Genomic DNA, 19,227 nt, shown 5'->3' on the forward strand with positions numbered 1-19,227 from the left:
TTCTATCCCTGTTCTTAGGATCCTTTCACAGGAAATAAAAAACTTCCAGAAGCAGTAAAAAATGTGTCATGTTTCCCAGTACCTTATTCCCCCAGAGACAGGTGAAGTCCCCTCAAGGAAACTATGATCGCATCCTGGAATCTGGAAAAATCCATGTGGGAGGTTTCAGGCAAGCTGATCGATTAACTGAGTTTCTCTCCATTCTCTTTAGACTTTATTTGCCCATGAGCTCCATCTCTAGACATGAATTAAACTTTGTAGATCAGAGCTCCTGTAGTACTCAGAGGTTCGAGTTATTTTTAAAATAGCCTTGGAGACTAAAACCCAGGCTAGATGAACACTGATAACCAATGTCTGTAAGCACAGATCCCCTGCTTTCTTCTTGAATATAGCATTGGGTGGTCACACTAGTTTTCTTCCTTTCTAGGCTGACCATTGATGAAACCAAACCATTTCCTCCTGACAATGCCACAATTGTGGAGTTGGCATTTTTATGTAAATAGCTCTTCTCTGATTCATTAAACCCTATTGCCTCTGACATTTTCCTTTCTGACCCTTATCAGCCACACAGTAGCAAAACATGAAGAAATAAAGACTACAAAGAAAGGCAATAAAAGGGTTACAACCAACAAGTGTATTGTGACTGTGACCAACAAGGATATTTAGCAATGGGTGACTGAACACCCAAGGATGCCCTGTCAGCTGGTCACAACTACATTTATTCAAAGCCTGAAAACTGCTTAGCACCATTTCAAGGTGTCACATAGAGATACATAGGAAATGACAGTCATGGCTGCTACTTTAACAGCATTTAAAATTTAATAGATGAGATAGCACAGTTAAATGCCCAGATATCCGTACACATACAATATGGGCCTTCCTCTCCTCTACTGACTTTTCATTTCTTTCATAGTATGTGTCACAAACTGCAATATTTAATTTATTTATTTGTGTTCTTGCTTATTGTATTCCCCTAGAGCTGGGATTCACCTGGTATGAAATAGCATGTCCATTCCAATTATTTATGGCTGCCACTCCTGATCTCACCCATTGGAATATAAATTTCAAATAGACAGGGACCACGTCTATCTTATTCACCATTGTAATCCCATAACCTATCAAAATGCACCTAGTAGATCCTTAAATGTTTTTAATGAATAAATAAGTAAATAAAACCAACAACAGTCATCAAGAGAGATTGTATAACTTATCCTCTGAATGCTGCTACTAACTCACTAACACAAAATTAAGAAAGCAAGAACCTGGTTCAAAAGCATAAGCAAAATTTTTGAAGAATACAGATGAGAAAAATTTCCCAGACACCAGGGTAGAAAACCTATTCCTACTTCATTTTCCTCAGTGAATGTTAAGATCATAAATCACAAAAATTAGTAGAACACAAAAGGCCCTATCAGAATCTCATCATGTGACTTTTAATTAGATTTCAAGAGCAGTGGGGTTCCACTGGAACTCACAGGTTTCTCTGCATTTAAAGCTGAATAGGATAATAGCCATCTAGTTGAGTTGCCTTGAATTGTAGCTGAGCTACCGACTATGAAGCTAAGCCAGTGAAGGTCAAGGGTGTGATAGAAACACCAGACAGAGTCATTTCACTGATGGCCCCAATTCTTCACTCACCACCTTCTGCTCTGTTCCACCCCTTGATGCAGAGCTCAGCCATGTGACTTCCTCTGGCAAATGGGATGTTAGCAAATAGGATGCAAGCAGAGGTTTGAAAAGTGCCTGCACATTGAGACTTGCTCTCCTGCTGCTTTTGCTCCTTCACCATGGCCATGAGTGCATGGTACTAATGTGCTGGAGGAGAAGATACAGGGAGCAGAGCCCCCGTTCCTAATTGCAGCTGAGGCTATCCTATACTAGCCTACAGTAGCCAACCCCCAGAGTGAGTTCATCCGAGATCTATCAGGTGCCCTGAAACTGACCACGGATGCCTAAGCGAGCACAACCAAGATCACTGCATCATGACCTGTAGATTTGCACCACTTGGTTTTAGAGAGGTTAGGTTTGTAGCATTATTGTACTAATACCTAACTAATTCCTAACTAATACCTAACTAATTCCTCGTATAAAGGAATAAAGCGCAGCTCACAGAAAAACAAATATTAAAACGCAGACATTATTTTTCCTTATTGAAATAGGAAGTATTTTTAGTTAAGTGATTTGGTTTCTCTACAACCATAGCACACTGTTCCTCCAGCCATACCCAAGCCACTGGGGTTGAGCAGGCCTGAGCGGGATGCACTTAGAGAAGAGACATGCAGGACACCAGCAGGCCCAGCAGCACAGTGGCAGATGTTACCCTTCCAGCACTGTCCGAGTCCCAGTGTTTCGCATACACATCATCCAGGATGGACAGCACAGCCTCCATGGTCTCCTCACAAGTGGGCTGGATCTGAGCTTCTGGCAGAACAAACCCGTATGTTCCACTGTCCCTCAGCTCAAACGTATATGAGAAGGGAATCCCAATGTCCCGGGCCCAGTCTCTTGAAGACCCTGATGAGGCATCTACAGGTGAAAACATGAAGGCAGAGGTAGAAGTCGTACTTTGAAAGAACAGATTTCTATAGCCATTTCAGGAACTAAAGGTTCACTTAGTAAAATAAAGAAGCTGTTTTAGATCAGGGTCTCAGGAATAGCTGTCTTCTCTTTCTCCTTGGTTGTAAGCCTCTGCAGGGCGGGAACCACATCTTATTTAGTGTCTCTGTCCCCCATCATACCTGACACTGTGTCTGGCACATGGGGAGGTTTGGCTAAAGTTTCTCAGCTGAGTCACTGACTTGGCAACCTAATATTGCCTGGCAAGAGTGAACTGAGTCATATAAAGAAAGGAACAGAAACAAAATGACCCACAAGAAAAATATTATACAAGTATTTAGAGGGGGGCTCATGGAGGGTGGAGAAGGTGGAGGTTGGGGTTGGGAGAAACAGCGCGCTCTCCTTTCAACTAAATTCTTGTCTTTAGATATTTTTCTCCAGGGCTTTCTTAGCCTGATGGGTCCTCTGGCAACTGAATTGACTGACCAGAGGTCAGTGGACAATGTCCTTCCCGTTAACTCCTGTGCCTTCTAGCTTGCCAGCTCTTTTTAACTGAAGCCAGGGGAAGTTCTGGTCTGAGCCAGCGCATTAATTCTTTTTCTTTTAGTTCATACCTTATCCCTAGAGAGTATAATTCTGGATTTGTACAGACTCCCTTTTATCCTTGGTCATTTTGATTTGTACAACTCCCTGTTGATCCCAGGAACTCTTCTGTTCCTCTCCCGCCTATCTCGCCACCCAAAGTCCACTGACTTCTTTTGTGCCTTAGATACTATTGAAGAGGCAAAAAAAGATACTTACATAAAATATCTGCACTTGATCCAACTCTATAATTGGTTCCATACTTTGCTTTCAATGCATTTGCTGCCTTCTGTCCAACTTGAATCTGTAGGTGGGAAATGCAGACACAGATATCTGCTGTTTAAAATAAATCCAACGATCCAAGCGTTTGGTGTTTTGTCCAGATTCATCTCCAGAGTTTTAGGCCACCTTCCCATTGGACGTCTACATCTAGGTAGCCTGCTGGTACCTCAGATTCAACACGCTCAAATCCATTTTCACCATCTATCCCGCTAATAAGGCTGCTCTGACTTTCATATTTCTGGGCTTGCATGCTCTACCAAACACACATGTAGAATTCTGCAGGCATCTCTGATAATCCATCTCTAAAACAGTTGCCAAGTTGCATTTCCAGTGTCATCATTCTATGTCAGACTCTACCTCTGAAATGGTCTGTGGCATCTTTTTTTTTTTGAGACGGAGTCTCATTCTGTCGCCCAGGCTGGAGTACAGTGGCACGATCTTGGCTCACTGCAACCTCCGCCACCCGGGTTCAAGCGATTCTCCTGCCTCAGCCTCCCAAGTGGCCAGGATTACAAGCGCCTGCCACTGCACCCAGCTAATTTTTGTGGTTTTTTAGTAGAGACGGGGTTTCACCATCTTGTCCAGGCTAGTCTTGAACTCCTGACCTCATGATCCACCAGCCTCGGCCTCCCAAAGTGCTGGGATTACAGGCGTGAGGCACCGCGCCTGGCCGTCTGTGGCATCTTCTAATAGATTTCCATTCCTCTCACCAATCCTTCTTTCAAGTTCTCCCACCTGGCTTCCAGATGAAATTTTGTAGCATACAGCTATGATCATGATCCTGTGGAAAAGTCTTCAAGAGCTCCTGGTTGCTCACTGAATTAAGTACAAACTTCTCAGCCTAATTTTTGAGATCCTCTCCAATATGACTCTACCCCACCTTCCCAACACCATATTTTGTCATCCCCCCAGATGATAGTCAAAAATTCATTTTCCTCCCATTACTCAGCCTTGCCCCATATTCCTCAGCCTCTATCTTTCCTCAGGATGTTTCCTCCACATGGAATCCCTACCTCTTATCTCTGCTGTTGAAATTCTGCCCAGCCTCAAAGGACTTTTTCAAATGCCAACTTCTCCAAGAGGCCTTACCTGATCCCTACAACTGGATTCTATCTCTTCCTACTTTGAATCCCCATAGCCCTTTCTTCATATCTCTCTCTGACTCCCCTCTTTGTTTTCCTTATAGTGTTTATCTCTCATAGCATTTCAGAGCTGGAAGTCATACCTATCCCCACACCTACCACCACTTCACCTCTGCAGCCCCTTTCCTGAGATCAGAGTCACGTTAGTGAGGCCCAAGTCTACTGGCTGGGCTTATTGACCTTCTGATGCATCTCGTCTAGGTTTGCTGACAGACCCTCTAGGTACTCCCCAGCCTAGACATGTGTGTTCTACCCATCAGATGGAATATCCCACTGCTTCCCATGACAGTCTCCCTCCCTGCCTGTACTGTGATCCACCATAGCTTTACCCCTCAGGGCTGCCTGACTGCACTCCAGGTGCACCAGCTCCCTGGATACCTGACTAGGGACAGGTCTCATTTTAGATTCTCTTTCTCCCAGCTCTGCATTGTCCAGCTGAATCCTGAGATGTTGCAGAGTAGTGCTTGTCTAGAGAGGAAACTGGCCCATTGAAATTCAAAAGGAACAACATTTCTGTTGGCAATAAGGCAATAAGGATGTTGGGGGGATCATACTGGATGGTTGTGGGCAGTGTTCTTAAGGCACTTGGGGCTTTCTGTGTATGACTAAGATCAGAGAAAACACACTCTGTCAAACATACTTGCAAGTCACTTGCTCTCTCTCCACTCACTAAGAATGCCATTTTGGCCATTCACCTTCTCCCTCACTTCCTAAAAAGGGATTCTGAGTCTGCCTCAGTTCCTGGGTTTGTGTTATCCAGAATTGAGATAATGGGTAGGAGAGGCTAAAAAAGCTGGTTTAATCATTTACACTGGGAGGAGGTCCAAGAACGGTCTGCTGGAGAGAGAAATTCTGGTAAGGAAATGAGACTGAGGGGTGGGCAGGATTCAGGGTAGCTGCTGTATGTAATGAAGTTGAGAGAAGGGGCCTGGGAAAAGCATTGTGATTTACCAACCACATTCCCTTCTGAAGTTCTTTAAGAGTCTCTAGCAGAGATACGAATTGCTTTTAATTATTTTTAATTCCTATGTGTTGTGTGTGTGTGTGTGTGTGTGTGTGTGTGTGTGTGTGTTTTAATGGAACACCATGCTAACTGGTCCATGTGAGGCCTTACCTTTCATTTGAGATATATGCATCAGACCCAGACTATACTTGCCAACCAAATGGTTCCTTGCTTTTTTTTTTCTCTTTCCTGCAGCTCACCCTCAACAACAAATTTTTTTTTCTCATTGCCAACCATCATTTATTTTATCCGATATCATTCCCTTTCCTCAAATCCTGGCTGTGGGGTAGGAAATAGTCTTTCCAGTTTACCCTTCTTTGTTGATAAAAGAACTTTTGAGTTCTATTTTAATAATTCCATGAGGAATTACTATGGAGAAGCAGAGAGGAGTAAGAGATAGATATGAGAGGCATTCAGTTGTGATCCTCAGCTTAGCTATTTGGGCCTTTCTGAGAAGATAAAATGAAAATTCCCTAGACTTCTGAATTCAGCTTCCATCTCTGGAGGTGAAACTCCTGATTGTACTTCTCTCTCCTTCTGACACTACATTGCCAGGCTATGATAGAGCCAATTTCTTTGCTGCCCTTTTTTTCTCAGCTTACAGGTACTTCCTAATAAAAATAATAAAAACTCATTTGCCAATAGTACATAATATACATTTCTAAAAACCTCTGGCCTGCTTAACAACTCCTTCTCTGGGCCCAGAGAATTTCCTGTAAGCAGGAAATTCAGAGGCAGGCCCACAGAATGGTTGAATAAAGCCCTGGCCTGGTGGGGGTGGCGGCAACAGAGCTTGGGATGGAGTACAGAGGCTGATACAAAGAGAGTTCAAATGGAAAGAATGCAAGTATGTAAAACATTAGAATTCGTATAGCTATTCTAATTTCCAGAGCAGTTTAGAAAGAGTCTATATATAGTTATGTTTCTCCTACATAGTGATTGCCAAGCTGTCTATCACGTAGTATAATATTTACCATGATTGCTATAAACTTTTGGTTTTGTAAATAATAAAGATTAATTACTAGTCTCTGCTGCTTGTAAATAGTACTAGAAATGGAAATCTCCTTGGAGCAGTTGGCTCGATTCTGTGTCTTTGTGCACTCTATCAAAGCTTGCCCCCAAGAACCTAAAACCCTGCTAAGTAGCTTCAATAAGGTTGACACGTGGTAGTAAAATATTTACAGTCTTTTTATTGAAAAGGCTTGGAGATGACTGTTTATGTGAACTCTTCAGCACCTGAGACTATAAGAGACACAGAATTGAAGCCATCTTTCTCAATTTGATTTACTGTTTTCTGTATATAGTGCTATGAAGTTGCTAGTTATTCCCTTCTCAGAGTTACTGTCCAGCAGTGGTGGTGCCATTGCCTCAGGTCCCTCCTGCTGTCTTACTCCTTCTAGCCTCTGGCCACAGCACAGGGCTCTAACCAGACAGTCAGTCAGCAGTACAAGACCCTCCAACCTTTGAATACAAACTTGGCAAAATGGTCACATAGTATCTGTTTTCCTGAACCAATTAGAGAATGAAGTACCCAAGAAAAATACTGGAATATACTAACCTCCTTTTTCTGTTGGTGGAAGACCCCTTTCCATCAAAGATCTCTAATTACCTGTCTTTGGAGATTCATTTGTGTTTGTCACAGATCCCTTTAAGCAGAAAGTAGGAATCTACAACAAATATCCCCAGAACTGGGAAAAAGGGAGCATTCTGGGCTTCTTGACTGAAATATCTGCTTCTGTATATTTCTTTATTGAAGAAATAGACTTCCAGTTCTCACAAATGAGAAGGAAATAGCGCATAGTTGACTGGGAATCTAGCTGATAGACTCCTAGAAGTTGCACACCCTTTCTGAGCAGAGAGAGGCAGTGTGAGGTAGTGGGATGATGAATGTGTCCTCTGGAGTCTAAAGATATGAGTTTCAGCCTGGGCCCCACCACTTTCTATTTATAGAGTTCTGAAGATAAAGTTAACTCAGAGTTTCAATTTCTATACTCCAAAGTGAATGTAATATATTATCATGAGGGTCAAAGGAGATAATAGCTATAAATCTCTCTGTAAATTGTAAAGATCTAGGCAGATGTTAGTTATTTCCACGTGTTACAAAATGATCATGCAGTACAAGTGTTCCTGGACCAAGAAAAGGAAGAATAATTGCAAGAAAGGTACTTGAGTATTGTTGGATATTTTTGACTGTTGGGAGAAGGGCTCCCTCCAACATAGGTCTATAGTAGTTTTTCTTTTAGTGTTCAGGCCTTATGTCTTCTGGGTTGTGCTCCAGAGGGAGATGTGCAAGAGGTGTAACCTAACCAAGAGGTCATCAGGCCTCTGTGATATTAAGAACAGAGCAAGCGTAGCCCCACTCCTTCTCAGCATTTGCATACAAAGAGGAGCATGTTTTTTAAAAAAATAAAAAGATAAACAGAAAATAACAAGTGTTGGCAAGAATGTGGAGAAACCCTTATGTACTGTTGGTGGGAATATCAAATGGAGCAGCCTCTATAAAAAACAGTATGGTGGTTCCCCCCAAAATTAAAAATAGCGTTGCCATGTGATCCAGCAATTACATTTTGGATATGAATCCACAAAAATTGAAAGCAGAGTCTTAAGAGAGATTCACACACGCATATTCATAGCAGCATTGTTCACAATAGCCAAAAGGTGGAAGCAACCCAAGTGTGTCCATTGGCAGATAAGTGGATGGGATGAACAAAATGTAGTGTATACACACAGTGGAATGTTATTTGGCTTTACAAAGGAAGAAAATTAGGATACACCCTACAACATGGGGAAACTTGGGATAATATGCTTAGTGAAAGCCAGTAATAAAAAGACAGATACTGCATGATTCTATTATATGAGGTATCTAGAGTAGTCAGATTCATAGAAACAGACGGTAGAGTGATGGTTGCCAGGGACTCCTATAGGAAGAAATGGAAAGTTGTTTAACGGGCATAGTTTCAATTATGCAAGATGAAGAAGTTCCGGTGATTGGCTGCATAACAATGTGAATATACTTAACACTACTGAACTGTATTAAAAAAAACTGTATATCTTTAAAAAAAAGATAGTAAATTTTATGTTTATTTTACTACAATTAAAAATGGAAAAAAAAAGGAAAACAAATATTGCAATTTGCAATTCTAAATTTACCCTCTCTTTGAGTTGTGTCTGTTGTCCTCTGGTTCACAAAAGGGCAAAGAGCCCAGTCCTTCTCAGTAATTCTGCCCAACAGTGCTTGGGTAAACACAGCTTCAGAGAAGGACCCGGATAAGACCAAAAACAGTTTCCCTGCTCCAGCTTGCATTTTGCTGGCACTTCCCCTTAAAAATAATCCTAAGCAAATACTGAAGGAAGAGTTTAGAAGAAAATAGAGCATTGTGTTTAGCAGAGAAGAGAGCAGATATTATTTAGCCATGTTATTTTAGATATGCCATATTCCACTAACAGCTGGCAAGTTCTTGAAAGCATGGGTTCAAAAGCTGTAATTGCTGAACGGAGCTTCAAGAGAATTTACAGAAATGAAAGTGCATTCCTGCAGATTATTAACATAATCATCTCATTTATATTATAGATGAATACCTAAGATGTCTCCCAACTTGACACTTTATGAAACAGGTAGTTAATTAATGTAGGTAAAGCAGCATTTAACCCAAAGCCTTCCCAGCAGGCGTCTGGCAAGGTGCAAAAGCAGGAAAAAGAATATAGGGATAAGCAGAGAGAACAAAAGGGCAACTGGAGCCAAAATCTTGGAAATGGAAACCAGAAAAAGGAAGGCAGAGGTCTTGCTGAGGTTTTTCTGGAGGCCTTAGTGCTGTGGACTCACCATTTCTGGGTGGTTACTTGATTTATTTTTGGTGTAGCCATAAGGTGTAAGAATTAACTGCCCGTAAGAATGCATGGTCAGGAAGCACAAAATATCGTCCTTCTTGCTCTCTACAAAGCTGACAACGGCTTTAGTCTCTGGCTCAGACACTGGTCCTGTCCCACAGAATGTTTGATCTTGGCAGTTTCTAGATGCGCCAATACCTAGAATATGGAAGAAACCACAAAGAAGGCTGCATGATCTCAGTTTGGAAACGACCAATGGCAAGGAGTCATCCATACTCAGGGCATCTGTGAGTAGAATCAGCGCCTGCCCTTGGTTGAGTTAGTAGTCCTGGCTAGATTAATCAACTTGTATAGTCACTGAAGGATAACCATTCTAGAAGGAACTCAGAATGGCAGAAAGGGATAACGTTAGGATTTAGAAACAAACTCCATGCTTCCATGGCCCGGGAAAGGGGCTACAAAATGAAATGGCATTTTAGTATACTTTTACTTAAACCTGTGGTGGGCCCTGAAACAAATGCCTGGAAAGCAGTTCTTGGGTTCCTGGGTAAGGTTCTGACGTTGTCTTTTTGATTTAAGTCTCTCCTTCATGTCTTACTAGCTTGAGTCTCATTAGAGCTATTTAGCAAGGACATAAGTGGTCTGTAATCCTCATTAATAATAATAAGAATGATCAGTTGAGCACCTCTTATCTGCCAGGTACTGTACCCAACACTTCCTAAGTAGCATTCCATTTAATCCCCACAACAAACTACTGATAAGGTAGGGTTACTGTGACCCACATTTTACATTAAAGAAAACTAAAGCAGAGAGATGAAGCAATTTTTAAGACCACACAGCTGCCAAGTATCAATTTTAACCCTTCCCATCTGGTTAATGGCAACATTCTCAGCCATTCCTCCTTCTTTATTTGCTTCCAATTCACTGGGCATATTGAGATTTGGAAACATGAAAATGCCATAAGGAGAGAAAAATGTTTGGTTTGTTTACTGCCCACCCCCTGCTATGAAATAATCTACAAGGATAAGTCTCTGATTTTTCTTTTCTTTATGATAATTCATACATTTAAAAACAAAGGGATGGATTTGAAATATATCCACACTGGTCTAGGTCTACTTTGTTCTTGTTTAGCCAGCCTCACTTGAAGAGAGTCCTGTACTGGAAAGCTGATAGCTCTTACTATCTAGATAATATTATCCTGTTAGAGGGAATAAAACTCATTAGGAAGTCCAGAAAGCTGTACCATATTAGATGTTTATTTTCAAAAATTATACATTTAGTAATTCATCTCTTTTCTTACTTCTCAGCTTTATATTTGTTCATAATTCATCTACTAAGCAGGTACTTACTGCACCAAGATGCATTGAAATTTCGATTGAGATCCGTCCCAAAACATGTGCCATTATTATGGGGTGAACGGGATTTCCTCCAAAGACGATCCTGTAGCAGAGGAACATAGGGATGTTGCTGTTCTAAGGTTTCATAAATCACAGTGTTGGTGATGATAGGTGGCCTTGAACATGAAAAATGTTTCCTGGGATTATCTGGAAGAACTTCCCTTTGACATTAGGCAGCTTGTGTGTGTAATTTTTAGTCTTGCAGATGGGCTAGCAGCCCCCAATAATAGGAACATCTGTACAACCAAAAGTATATATACATGTAAACAATTAAATTGGAGGAAGTAGTTTGGCCTTTTCCTCATGAGCAGATTAGCAGTGCCTGTGGACGTGATCTGCTTACTCAGGGAACGTTTGCTTTGGAGTCATTTTTTACGTCCAAGTGATACAGGATGAAAGGGAAATAGCTTGACAGATGGAAAAAGGCCGTTCCAGGTGTGTCAGAGATGGTCTCTGCACATTTCTGGAAGCTGAAGACTGATGAATGGAGATGGGAATAAAGACAAGTGTCATCAGATAAGCTCAGAGGGAGGACTCGATTCACACACCAGGCCAGAAAGGCTGTTCCAGAGAAAGGGGCCCCTGAAGTCCTTAGGGGAGCAATGGAAAAGAGGAGGCAATGAATACTCTCTAGAAATAGGGGCTCTTATTTGAGGAGTGATAGACTTCAGGAACATTTTAAAGAGACAGTTGTCTGCTGCATAAAAAGACTTTATGTGATGTTTGCCCCCTGTGTGAATGATTGCATTGAAAAATGTAGGCTGGTTTTGTGTTTATACATTATCCATTCCCTTTATGCTTCTAGAACTGATTTGACATGGATGCAAGTTGGTACATGAATTTTTATCAATATAATCCTAATTGGGTGGCAGGCAATCCACAAACATTAAGAAGATGGAAGAGGAGAGGAAGAAACAAAGAAAAAACCTGTAATGGACTTCAACTCTAAAAAGGCCTTAGGCTTCCTCAGGCCTAAACTTAATGTAGATGGTTTGATTAAAGATGTTAAGCTGATTTTTATCCCAAATGGGGTTCCTTTCTTTACATAGGTATAAAATATTTTTAGAGCTGGAATGGCTAACATTGAAAAATTAACCTGAATTGAGCTTTAGTTCATGAATGCATCCCAAGACCAAACATGGTGTACTCACAGTTGTCCAAGTGTAGATATAACCATCTATGTTAAGAACTGGAAGGACATAGAAGTTCAGGTTCCTAAGGAGCTTGCGTATCCTTGAGTTGTCTTTATAGTTTTGTAGAATCTGGAAATGTAAGAAAGAAATGTTCAGAATTATTTTGAGAAGAGATCTTTTCTCTCTTAATTTCCTACCAATTTCAACTTAATTATAAGAGGTGACTGCACATCAAACCTCCACCCTCCAGCCCCCAAGCCCTCCTCCGTTGTCTTATTACGGTAGTTGTTCCCAAATTTGATCACACATCAGAATCACTGAGGGACCTGTTAAGACACAGATTGCTGGCCTCTGCTCTCTCTTACCCCATTCACCTCCCATTATCCCTGTCTCCACATGTTTCTAATTCACTAGATTTGAAATGGAGCCCAAGACTTTGTATTTCTAGTAAGTTTGCAGTTGGTATTGATACTGTTGATCTGGGGACAACACTCTGAGAACTACTCTTTACGGGTTTCTCTGTGTTTGGGTTTCTGAAAAAACTGACCAAGAAAGTATTCTGTATTACTTTTAAAGGTTTCTTATTCCCTCAAGGGAGGATTATAAGTAATACACAAAAATTCACTATGCTGGGTATTTTCTGTATGCTAAATATCTTAATCCACACTATAGACCCGTGAAGTAGTTATTTCATACTCTTTTTACAGATGAAAAACTAGAAAATTGGCCGGGCATGGTGGCTCACACCTGTAATCCCAGCACTTTGGGAGGCCAGGGCGGGTGGATCGCCTGAGATCAGGGGTTCCAGACCAGCCTGACCAACATGGAGAAACCCCATCTCTACTAAAAATATAAAATTAGCTGGGCATGGTGGTGCATGCCTGTAATACCAGCTACTCAAGAGGCTAAGGCAGGAGAATCACTTTAACCCAGGAGGCAGAGGTTGCATTGAGCTGAGATAGCCCATTAAACTCCATCCGGGGCAACAAGAGCAAAACTCCGTCTCAAAAAAACAAAAACAAAAACAAAAACAAAACCTAGAAAATTTGCCAAATACTATTAGAAAGAGGCACAGACAGGATTCAAACTCATCTCTGACTCCATAGACATTTGTTCTTCTACATTTAGATATGTTTACTCTCCAATAAAAATTATTTTGGATGCACTGGAAAGAGATCAGAATATTCAGTTTTCAGTGAAGTTACTCATTAATTTTATTTCACTTGAGGTGAAGGATTAGCACAGTAAAGAGTTGCATCACTAACATGTGAAAGAAGCATGGTTTGTAAGTAGCCAAGAAGTGACAGGTATTTTATGGGAGTGATTTACCAGTATGAGGAGGCTAAAGACACTTACTTCTTTGACAAACCATTGGCAAAAAGCAGGAGCAATCCATTCTCTGGCGTGAATTCCACAGTCCATCCAAATGATCTTTTTGGGATTACCAGATGGTTGGCTGATCTGGAGAAGACATCCATGCCCCATTACCAAACAATTGCTGATTATTGTAAGCCACCGTGCAAAGTTATGAGATTTTTAATTCCCCTAGAGGTCCCTTTTTTTAATCCACTCTGTTGTTTCAAGAGGGAGGCAAGGATGCTAATAAGACAGCCATCAATATGATTCTTTCCTCTGCTACTCTTGTTCTCCTGCCAGTTACCCTGATGGTTGTTCTCAGGACCATGCACTGACTCCCCATGGTACCCACCCCAAAAATGATCTTGCCTATACCTTAAATTATTCCCTAACTATAGATAAAGGCATAACCCCTAATCCACAAGCTAAGAGGCTAAATATGGATAAACTTTATAAAACCTTTGCACTTAGAGTTCACTTAGAGTGGTGAAGTGCACAAGAGGTAATATTCAAGAATCATAGGTCTTTAAAATGAATCCCAATCTCCACTCAAAATTCTTGAAATTTCAAATGGATTCAATTACACAAATTCCCCTTCCCCTGAGAGACTCCCTGACTCCCTGCCAGCCCAATCTTCTTTCCTTCTCCCCATTTGCTATTCTTGTACATCAGTACAGCCTCACTCTAAGGAAGATTCCCCTCTTTCAGAGGGGTGGGTGGGTGGGAATTAATCTGCTAACTGTGGATTCTCTTTGGTGAAGAGGCTGTTAACACTCCCATGCTTAGAACAGTCACGTCTGTTTTGGATTTGTAAATAGCCTAGACCACGGCTATTTGTTGAAAACCATTGGGAGCTGGGGTGATGAAGGCTCCCTTCCTCTCTATGAGAAACTTACAAAATTAAATAAATACATGACTGGATCTATCATATTCAAGGAGTTTTCTCCTTTTAGCCTCATCTATTTTCCAAATTGTCAGGACAATTCCTAATCCACCTCTTATCCTAATTTTTTTTTTTTTTTTTGAGACAGAGTCTCGCTGTGTCACCCAGGCTATTGTGCTGTGGTGTGATCTCGGCTCACTGTGACCTCCACCTCCCGGGTTCAAGCAATTCTCCTGCTTCAGCCTCCCAAGTAGCTGGGACTACAGGCATGTGCTACCACGCCCAGCTAATTTTTGTATTTTTAGTAGAGATGAGGTTTTACCATGTTAGCTAGGATGGTCTTGATCTTCTGACCTCATGATCCACCCGACTTGGACTCCCAAAGTGCTGGGATTACAGGCGTGAGCCACCGCACCCTCTTATAATTCTCTTATAATTGTTCTCTTATAATTAGCCTTTTTATGAGTATAGGTATGCTAACTACATGTTTATCTTTATCAACTCTTTATTATGTGCATGTTCTATTCTTTATAATATGCCCCAGGCAGAGGATATTTAGATGTCATTTTGGCTGCTTTAGCATAGACTTGGATGGCCTATGGAAAATCAGGTAGGCAGGTGCTCCATGCTTAATATATCAACCAGTTGCTCACATAATCCCTGGTTAAATTCTATTTCAGAGGCAATAATTTTTTAGGAGTTGTAGCTAACTCTCAAATTTAGGGCTGTGCTTTGTAAATTAACACACCTACACTAAATAGTAAGAGAGCAGTAAACTAAGTAACGCTGGTTCTTACTGTCATACTACTTTAGTAGTGGTTCTTAAACAGTGGTCCTGGACCAGTGGTATCAGCATCACCTAGGAACTTGTTAGAAATTCACTGTGGTATCGCTTCTCAGCCTTTTGGCTATGATCAAGTGTAAAAATGCACTGTGGTTCTGAAACTTGAGTGTGTATCAGAATCACCTGGAGGAAGGCTTGTTAAAACAGATTGTTGGGCTCCAACCTCTGAGTTTCTGATTTAGTAAACCTTTGCAGGGACCTGAGAGTGTGCAGTTGTAACAAGCCCTCAGGTGGTGGTGGTGGTGGTAGTGGTGGTAGTGGTGGTGGTGGTGCTGCTGCTGCTGCTGCTGCTGCTGATTTAAGTGCTGCCCTTTGAAAACCACTGGTTTGGTGCAGAGATTGTCAACTCTGGCTACACATTAGGATCACCTAGAGAGTGTTCGAAGTACGCCCGGTCCCATCCTGAAACAACTGGGTCAAAATCTCTAACCAATTTAGGTGGGGTCTAGGCATAAGGATTATTGGCAGCTCCCAGGTGATTTTAATTTGCAGCCCAAATTGAAAAATCACTGGTCTAGAACCAGGAGCCCAAGGGTCCTGGCCCTGTGGAAAAATGGCTTTTTGGTCCCAAATACTTTTGGTCATGTTGCATGCAAAAGGGGTAGGAGATGCTGGAGACCTGGTTATACCCCTGGCTATACTGACATCTGGCTATGTGGCCTTTCACAAGTCACCTCACTTCTCCAGATCTTTGTTCCCTTAACCATAAAAGGAAGAAGCTAAAAATGAAGGTTATCTGTGGTTTTCAAACATGTTTCTTTTTTTAAAAGAACATTTTAAAATTTAAAAATATAAACAAAATAACAACTTAAAATACAGATGAGAAGTGAACTGGCTCTGGTTGAAGCACGAGTGGACATTGTCCACTTCTGGGCCCTGCTGTTTTTCAGCCCTACCCCCATGGTCCCACTCAATTCTCCCAAATTCCCTTCACTCCTGAACTTGATTTCACCCAGATGATTAAGGCAAGAACATCTACGAGCTTTGAACTTCAAGAGCCCAGTTTGGGGTAGAAAAAGCAAAGCGATTCTGCATAGCCTCTTTTCCACACTTCTGATTACAGTCTCTGAATAGTAAACACATATCCTCAGATTGGATAATTCTTCTGGTAAGGTAATTCTCAGCCTTCTCACTCACCTTCAAATAATACATGGGGTGGGTCTCATAGGTCACTCCTAGGAAATGCTGTGTCACCACTTCCTTGTACTTCTCACTGATCTCTCTCATCCACTGATAGATCTGAAACAGCAAGGGAGGACTGTGTCTATCAGCAGGAATATCGTTTGCATGCCTCTGATTAAGATAACTGCTTCTTTCACTGACACATTGAACTCTGTTATCTTTGCTCTAGACTGCAACAGCTGTGTGGTAAAAGAAACAAAACGAAACCTCCTGTCTTTCCTTTTCTTTAACAATCTGTTCTCTCACCAAGTCTTAGGATCTACCATTGCACTTTCAAATAAGTTTTTAAGAATTAACAGTTTGAATAACCCACCAGTAACACTTCAGAAGCATTGTATAACAGTACATCCTTCAATTGACCACCAGCCCTAGCTTTCATGTAGCACACAATCATGCCAGAAATTTCAGGTCAGGCTTATTTTGTGAGATTTTCTTCCGTCTTTATGGATCCCAGTGATATCTTTTGCTGATGTCCATGTGATATGGTTTGACTGTATCTCTACCCAAATCTCATCTTGAATTCTATAATCCCCACATGTCATGGGAGGGACCCTGTGGGAGGTAATTGAATCATGGGTGTGGGCTTTTCCCATGCTGTTCTCATGATAGTGAATAAGTCTCACAAGATCTGATGGATTTAGAAGGTGCTACCCCCAACCCCCTTCGCTCTGCACTTCTCCTTGCTGCCACCATGTGAAGAAGGACTTGTTTGTTTCCCCTTCCACCATGATTATAGTTTCCTGAGGCCTCCCCAGCCCTGCTGAACTGTGAGTCAATTAAATCTCTTTCCTTTATGAATTACCCAGTCTCTTGTATGTCTTCATAGCATTGTGAAAATGGACTAATACAGTATATTGGTACTAGTAGAGTAGGGTCCTTCTATAAGGATACCTGAAAAGGTGGACATGACTTTGGAACTGGGTAAAAGGCAGAGGTTGGGAACAGTTTGGAGGGCCCAGTAGAAGAAAGAAAAATGTGGAAAAGTTTGGAACTTCCTAGAGACTTGTTGAATGGCTTTGACCAAAATACTGATAGTGATATGGACAATAAAGTCCAGGCTGAGGTGGTCTCAGATGGAGACAAGGAACTTGCTGAGAATTTAAGCAAAGGTGACTCTTGTTATGCTTTAGCAAAGAGACAGGAGGCATTTTGCCCCTGCCCTAGAGATCTGTGGAACTTTGAACTTGAGAGAGATGATTTAGGGTATCTGGAGGAAGAAATTTCTAGGGAGTAAAGCATTCAAGAGGTGACAAAGCATAAAGATTTGGAAAATTTGCAGCCTGACAATGCAATAGAAAAGAAAAACTAATTTTCCGGGGAGAAATTCAAGCCTGCTGCAGAAATTTGCATAAGTAATCAGGAGCCAATTGTTAATCACCAAGAGAATGGGAAAATGTCTCCAGGGCATGTGAGAGACCTTCACAGCATCCCCTCCCATCACAGGCCTGGTGGTCTAGGAGGAAAAATTGGTATCATGGGCCAGATTCAGGGCCCCCCTGTTCTGTGCAGCATAGGAACTTGGTGCTCTGTGTCCTAGCTGCTTCAGCCATGGCTAAAAGGGGCCAAGGTACAGCTCAGGCCATGACTTCAGAGGGTGAAAGCCCAAAGTCTTGGCAGCTGCTACATGGTATTGAGCCTGCAGGTACACAGAAGTCAAGAACTGAGGTTTGGGAACCTCCATCTAGATTTCAGAGGACGCATGTAAATGCCTGGATATCCAGGCAGAAGTGTGGTGCAAGGGCAGAGCCCTCATGAAGAACTGCTAGGGCAGTTCAGAAGGGAAATGTGGGGTTGGAACCCCACACAGAGTCCCCACTGGGGCCCTGCCTAGTAGAGCTGTGAGAAGAGGGTCACCATCCTCCGGACCCGAGAATGGTAGATCCACTGACAACTTGCACCATGCACCTGGAAAAACTGCAGACCCTCAATGCCGGCCCATGAAAGCAGCCAGGAGTGGGGCTGTACCTTGCAAAGGCACAGGGACAGAACAGTCCAAGGTTGTAGGAGCCCACCTCTTGCATCAGCATGACCTGGATGTGAGACATGGAGTCAAGGGAGATTATTTGGGAGCTTTAAGATTTAATTACTGCTCTATTGGATTTCGGACTTGCTTGGGGCCTGTGGCCCCTTTGTTTTGGCCAATTTTTTTTCCATTTGGAATGGTTATATTTACCCAATGCCTGTACCCCCATTGTATCTAGGAAGTAACTGACTTGCTTTTGATTTTAAAGGCTCATAGGTGGAAGGGGCTTGTCTTGTCTCAGATGAGACTTTGGACTGTGGACTTTTGAGTTAATGCTGAAATGAGTTAAGACTTTGCGGGACTGTTGGGAAGGCACGATTGGTTTTGAAATGTGACAACATGAGATTTGGGAAGGGCCAGCGGTGGAATACATTGGTTTGGTTGTGTCCCCTCTCAAAACTCATCTTGAATTGTAGTTTCCATAATCCCCATATGTCATGGGAGGAACCTGGTGGGATGTGATTGAATCATGGGGTGGGAGACAAGCTTTCCTGAGCTGTTCTCATGATAGTGAATAAGTCTCGGGAGACCTGATGGTTTTATAAAGGGCAGTTCCCTTGCACACACTCTCTTGCCTGCTGCCCCCACATAAGACATACCTTTGCTCCTCCTTCACATTCCACCATGATTGTGAGGCCTCCCCAGCCATGTGGAACTGTGAGTCCATTACACCTCTTTCCTTTATAAATTACCCAGTCTCAAGTATGTCCTTATAGCAGCATGAGAACAGACTAATACACCATGGTCCCAAGATTAGAGAAGACCTGAGTATGACCCTCTCACATGTTCTCACATGCCAACAGAAGTTTCTGTATCAAGTCCTAAGCTAGTTGTTTTGATTCAATTGAGTAGACCTGAATAGTGGCTGATTTACTTACAAGTCTTATGTTGTGCTTAGAAAGAGTTCTTACACCTTGGTCTGGAAGTCCATAAATTGGGGTTCCGTAACAGTGAATGCAATAAGAAAATTCACAAACATAAGACATATTCAGACAATCATCAGCATTTCACACCTC

The 19,227-nt window shown here is 41.9% G+C and overlaps 1 protein-coding gene across 1 annotated transcript in view; it reads right to left on the bottom strand.

Moving 5' to 3' along the window:
• Positions 1 to 2,225: 2,225 nt before the first annotated feature.
• Positions 2,226 to 19,227, bottom strand: part of CPO (carboxypeptidase O) — a 30,242-nt gene continuing 13,240 nt past the window's right edge. The window contains exons 3-9 of the mRNA XM_011949856.1: positions 16,144 to 16,245; positions 13,280 to 13,384; positions 11,942 to 12,052; positions 10,743 to 10,833; positions 9,389 to 9,591; positions 3,358 to 3,442; positions 2,226 to 2,526 (exon numbers count right to left, since the gene is read on the bottom strand). Of these exons, the coding sequence (XP_011805246.1) occupies positions 2,264 to 2,526; positions 3,358 to 3,442; positions 9,389 to 9,591; positions 10,743 to 10,833; positions 11,942 to 12,052; positions 13,280 to 13,384; positions 16,144 to 16,245 (960 nt within the window). The 3' untranslated portion in view covers positions 2,226 to 2,263. The remainder of the gene's footprint in view (positions 2,527 to 3,357; positions 3,443 to 9,388; positions 9,592 to 10,742; positions 10,834 to 11,941; positions 12,053 to 13,279; positions 13,385 to 16,143; positions 16,246 to 19,227) is intronic.

This window comes from Colobus angolensis, unplaced genomic scaffold (assembly GCF_000951035.1).
Source record: "Colobus angolensis palliatus isolate OR3802 unplaced genomic scaffold, Cang.pa_1.0 Scaffold30, whole genome shotgun sequence".
NCBI classification, from domain to species: domain Eukaryota; kingdom Metazoa; phylum Chordata; class Mammalia; order Primates; family Cercopithecidae; genus Colobus; species Colobus angolensis.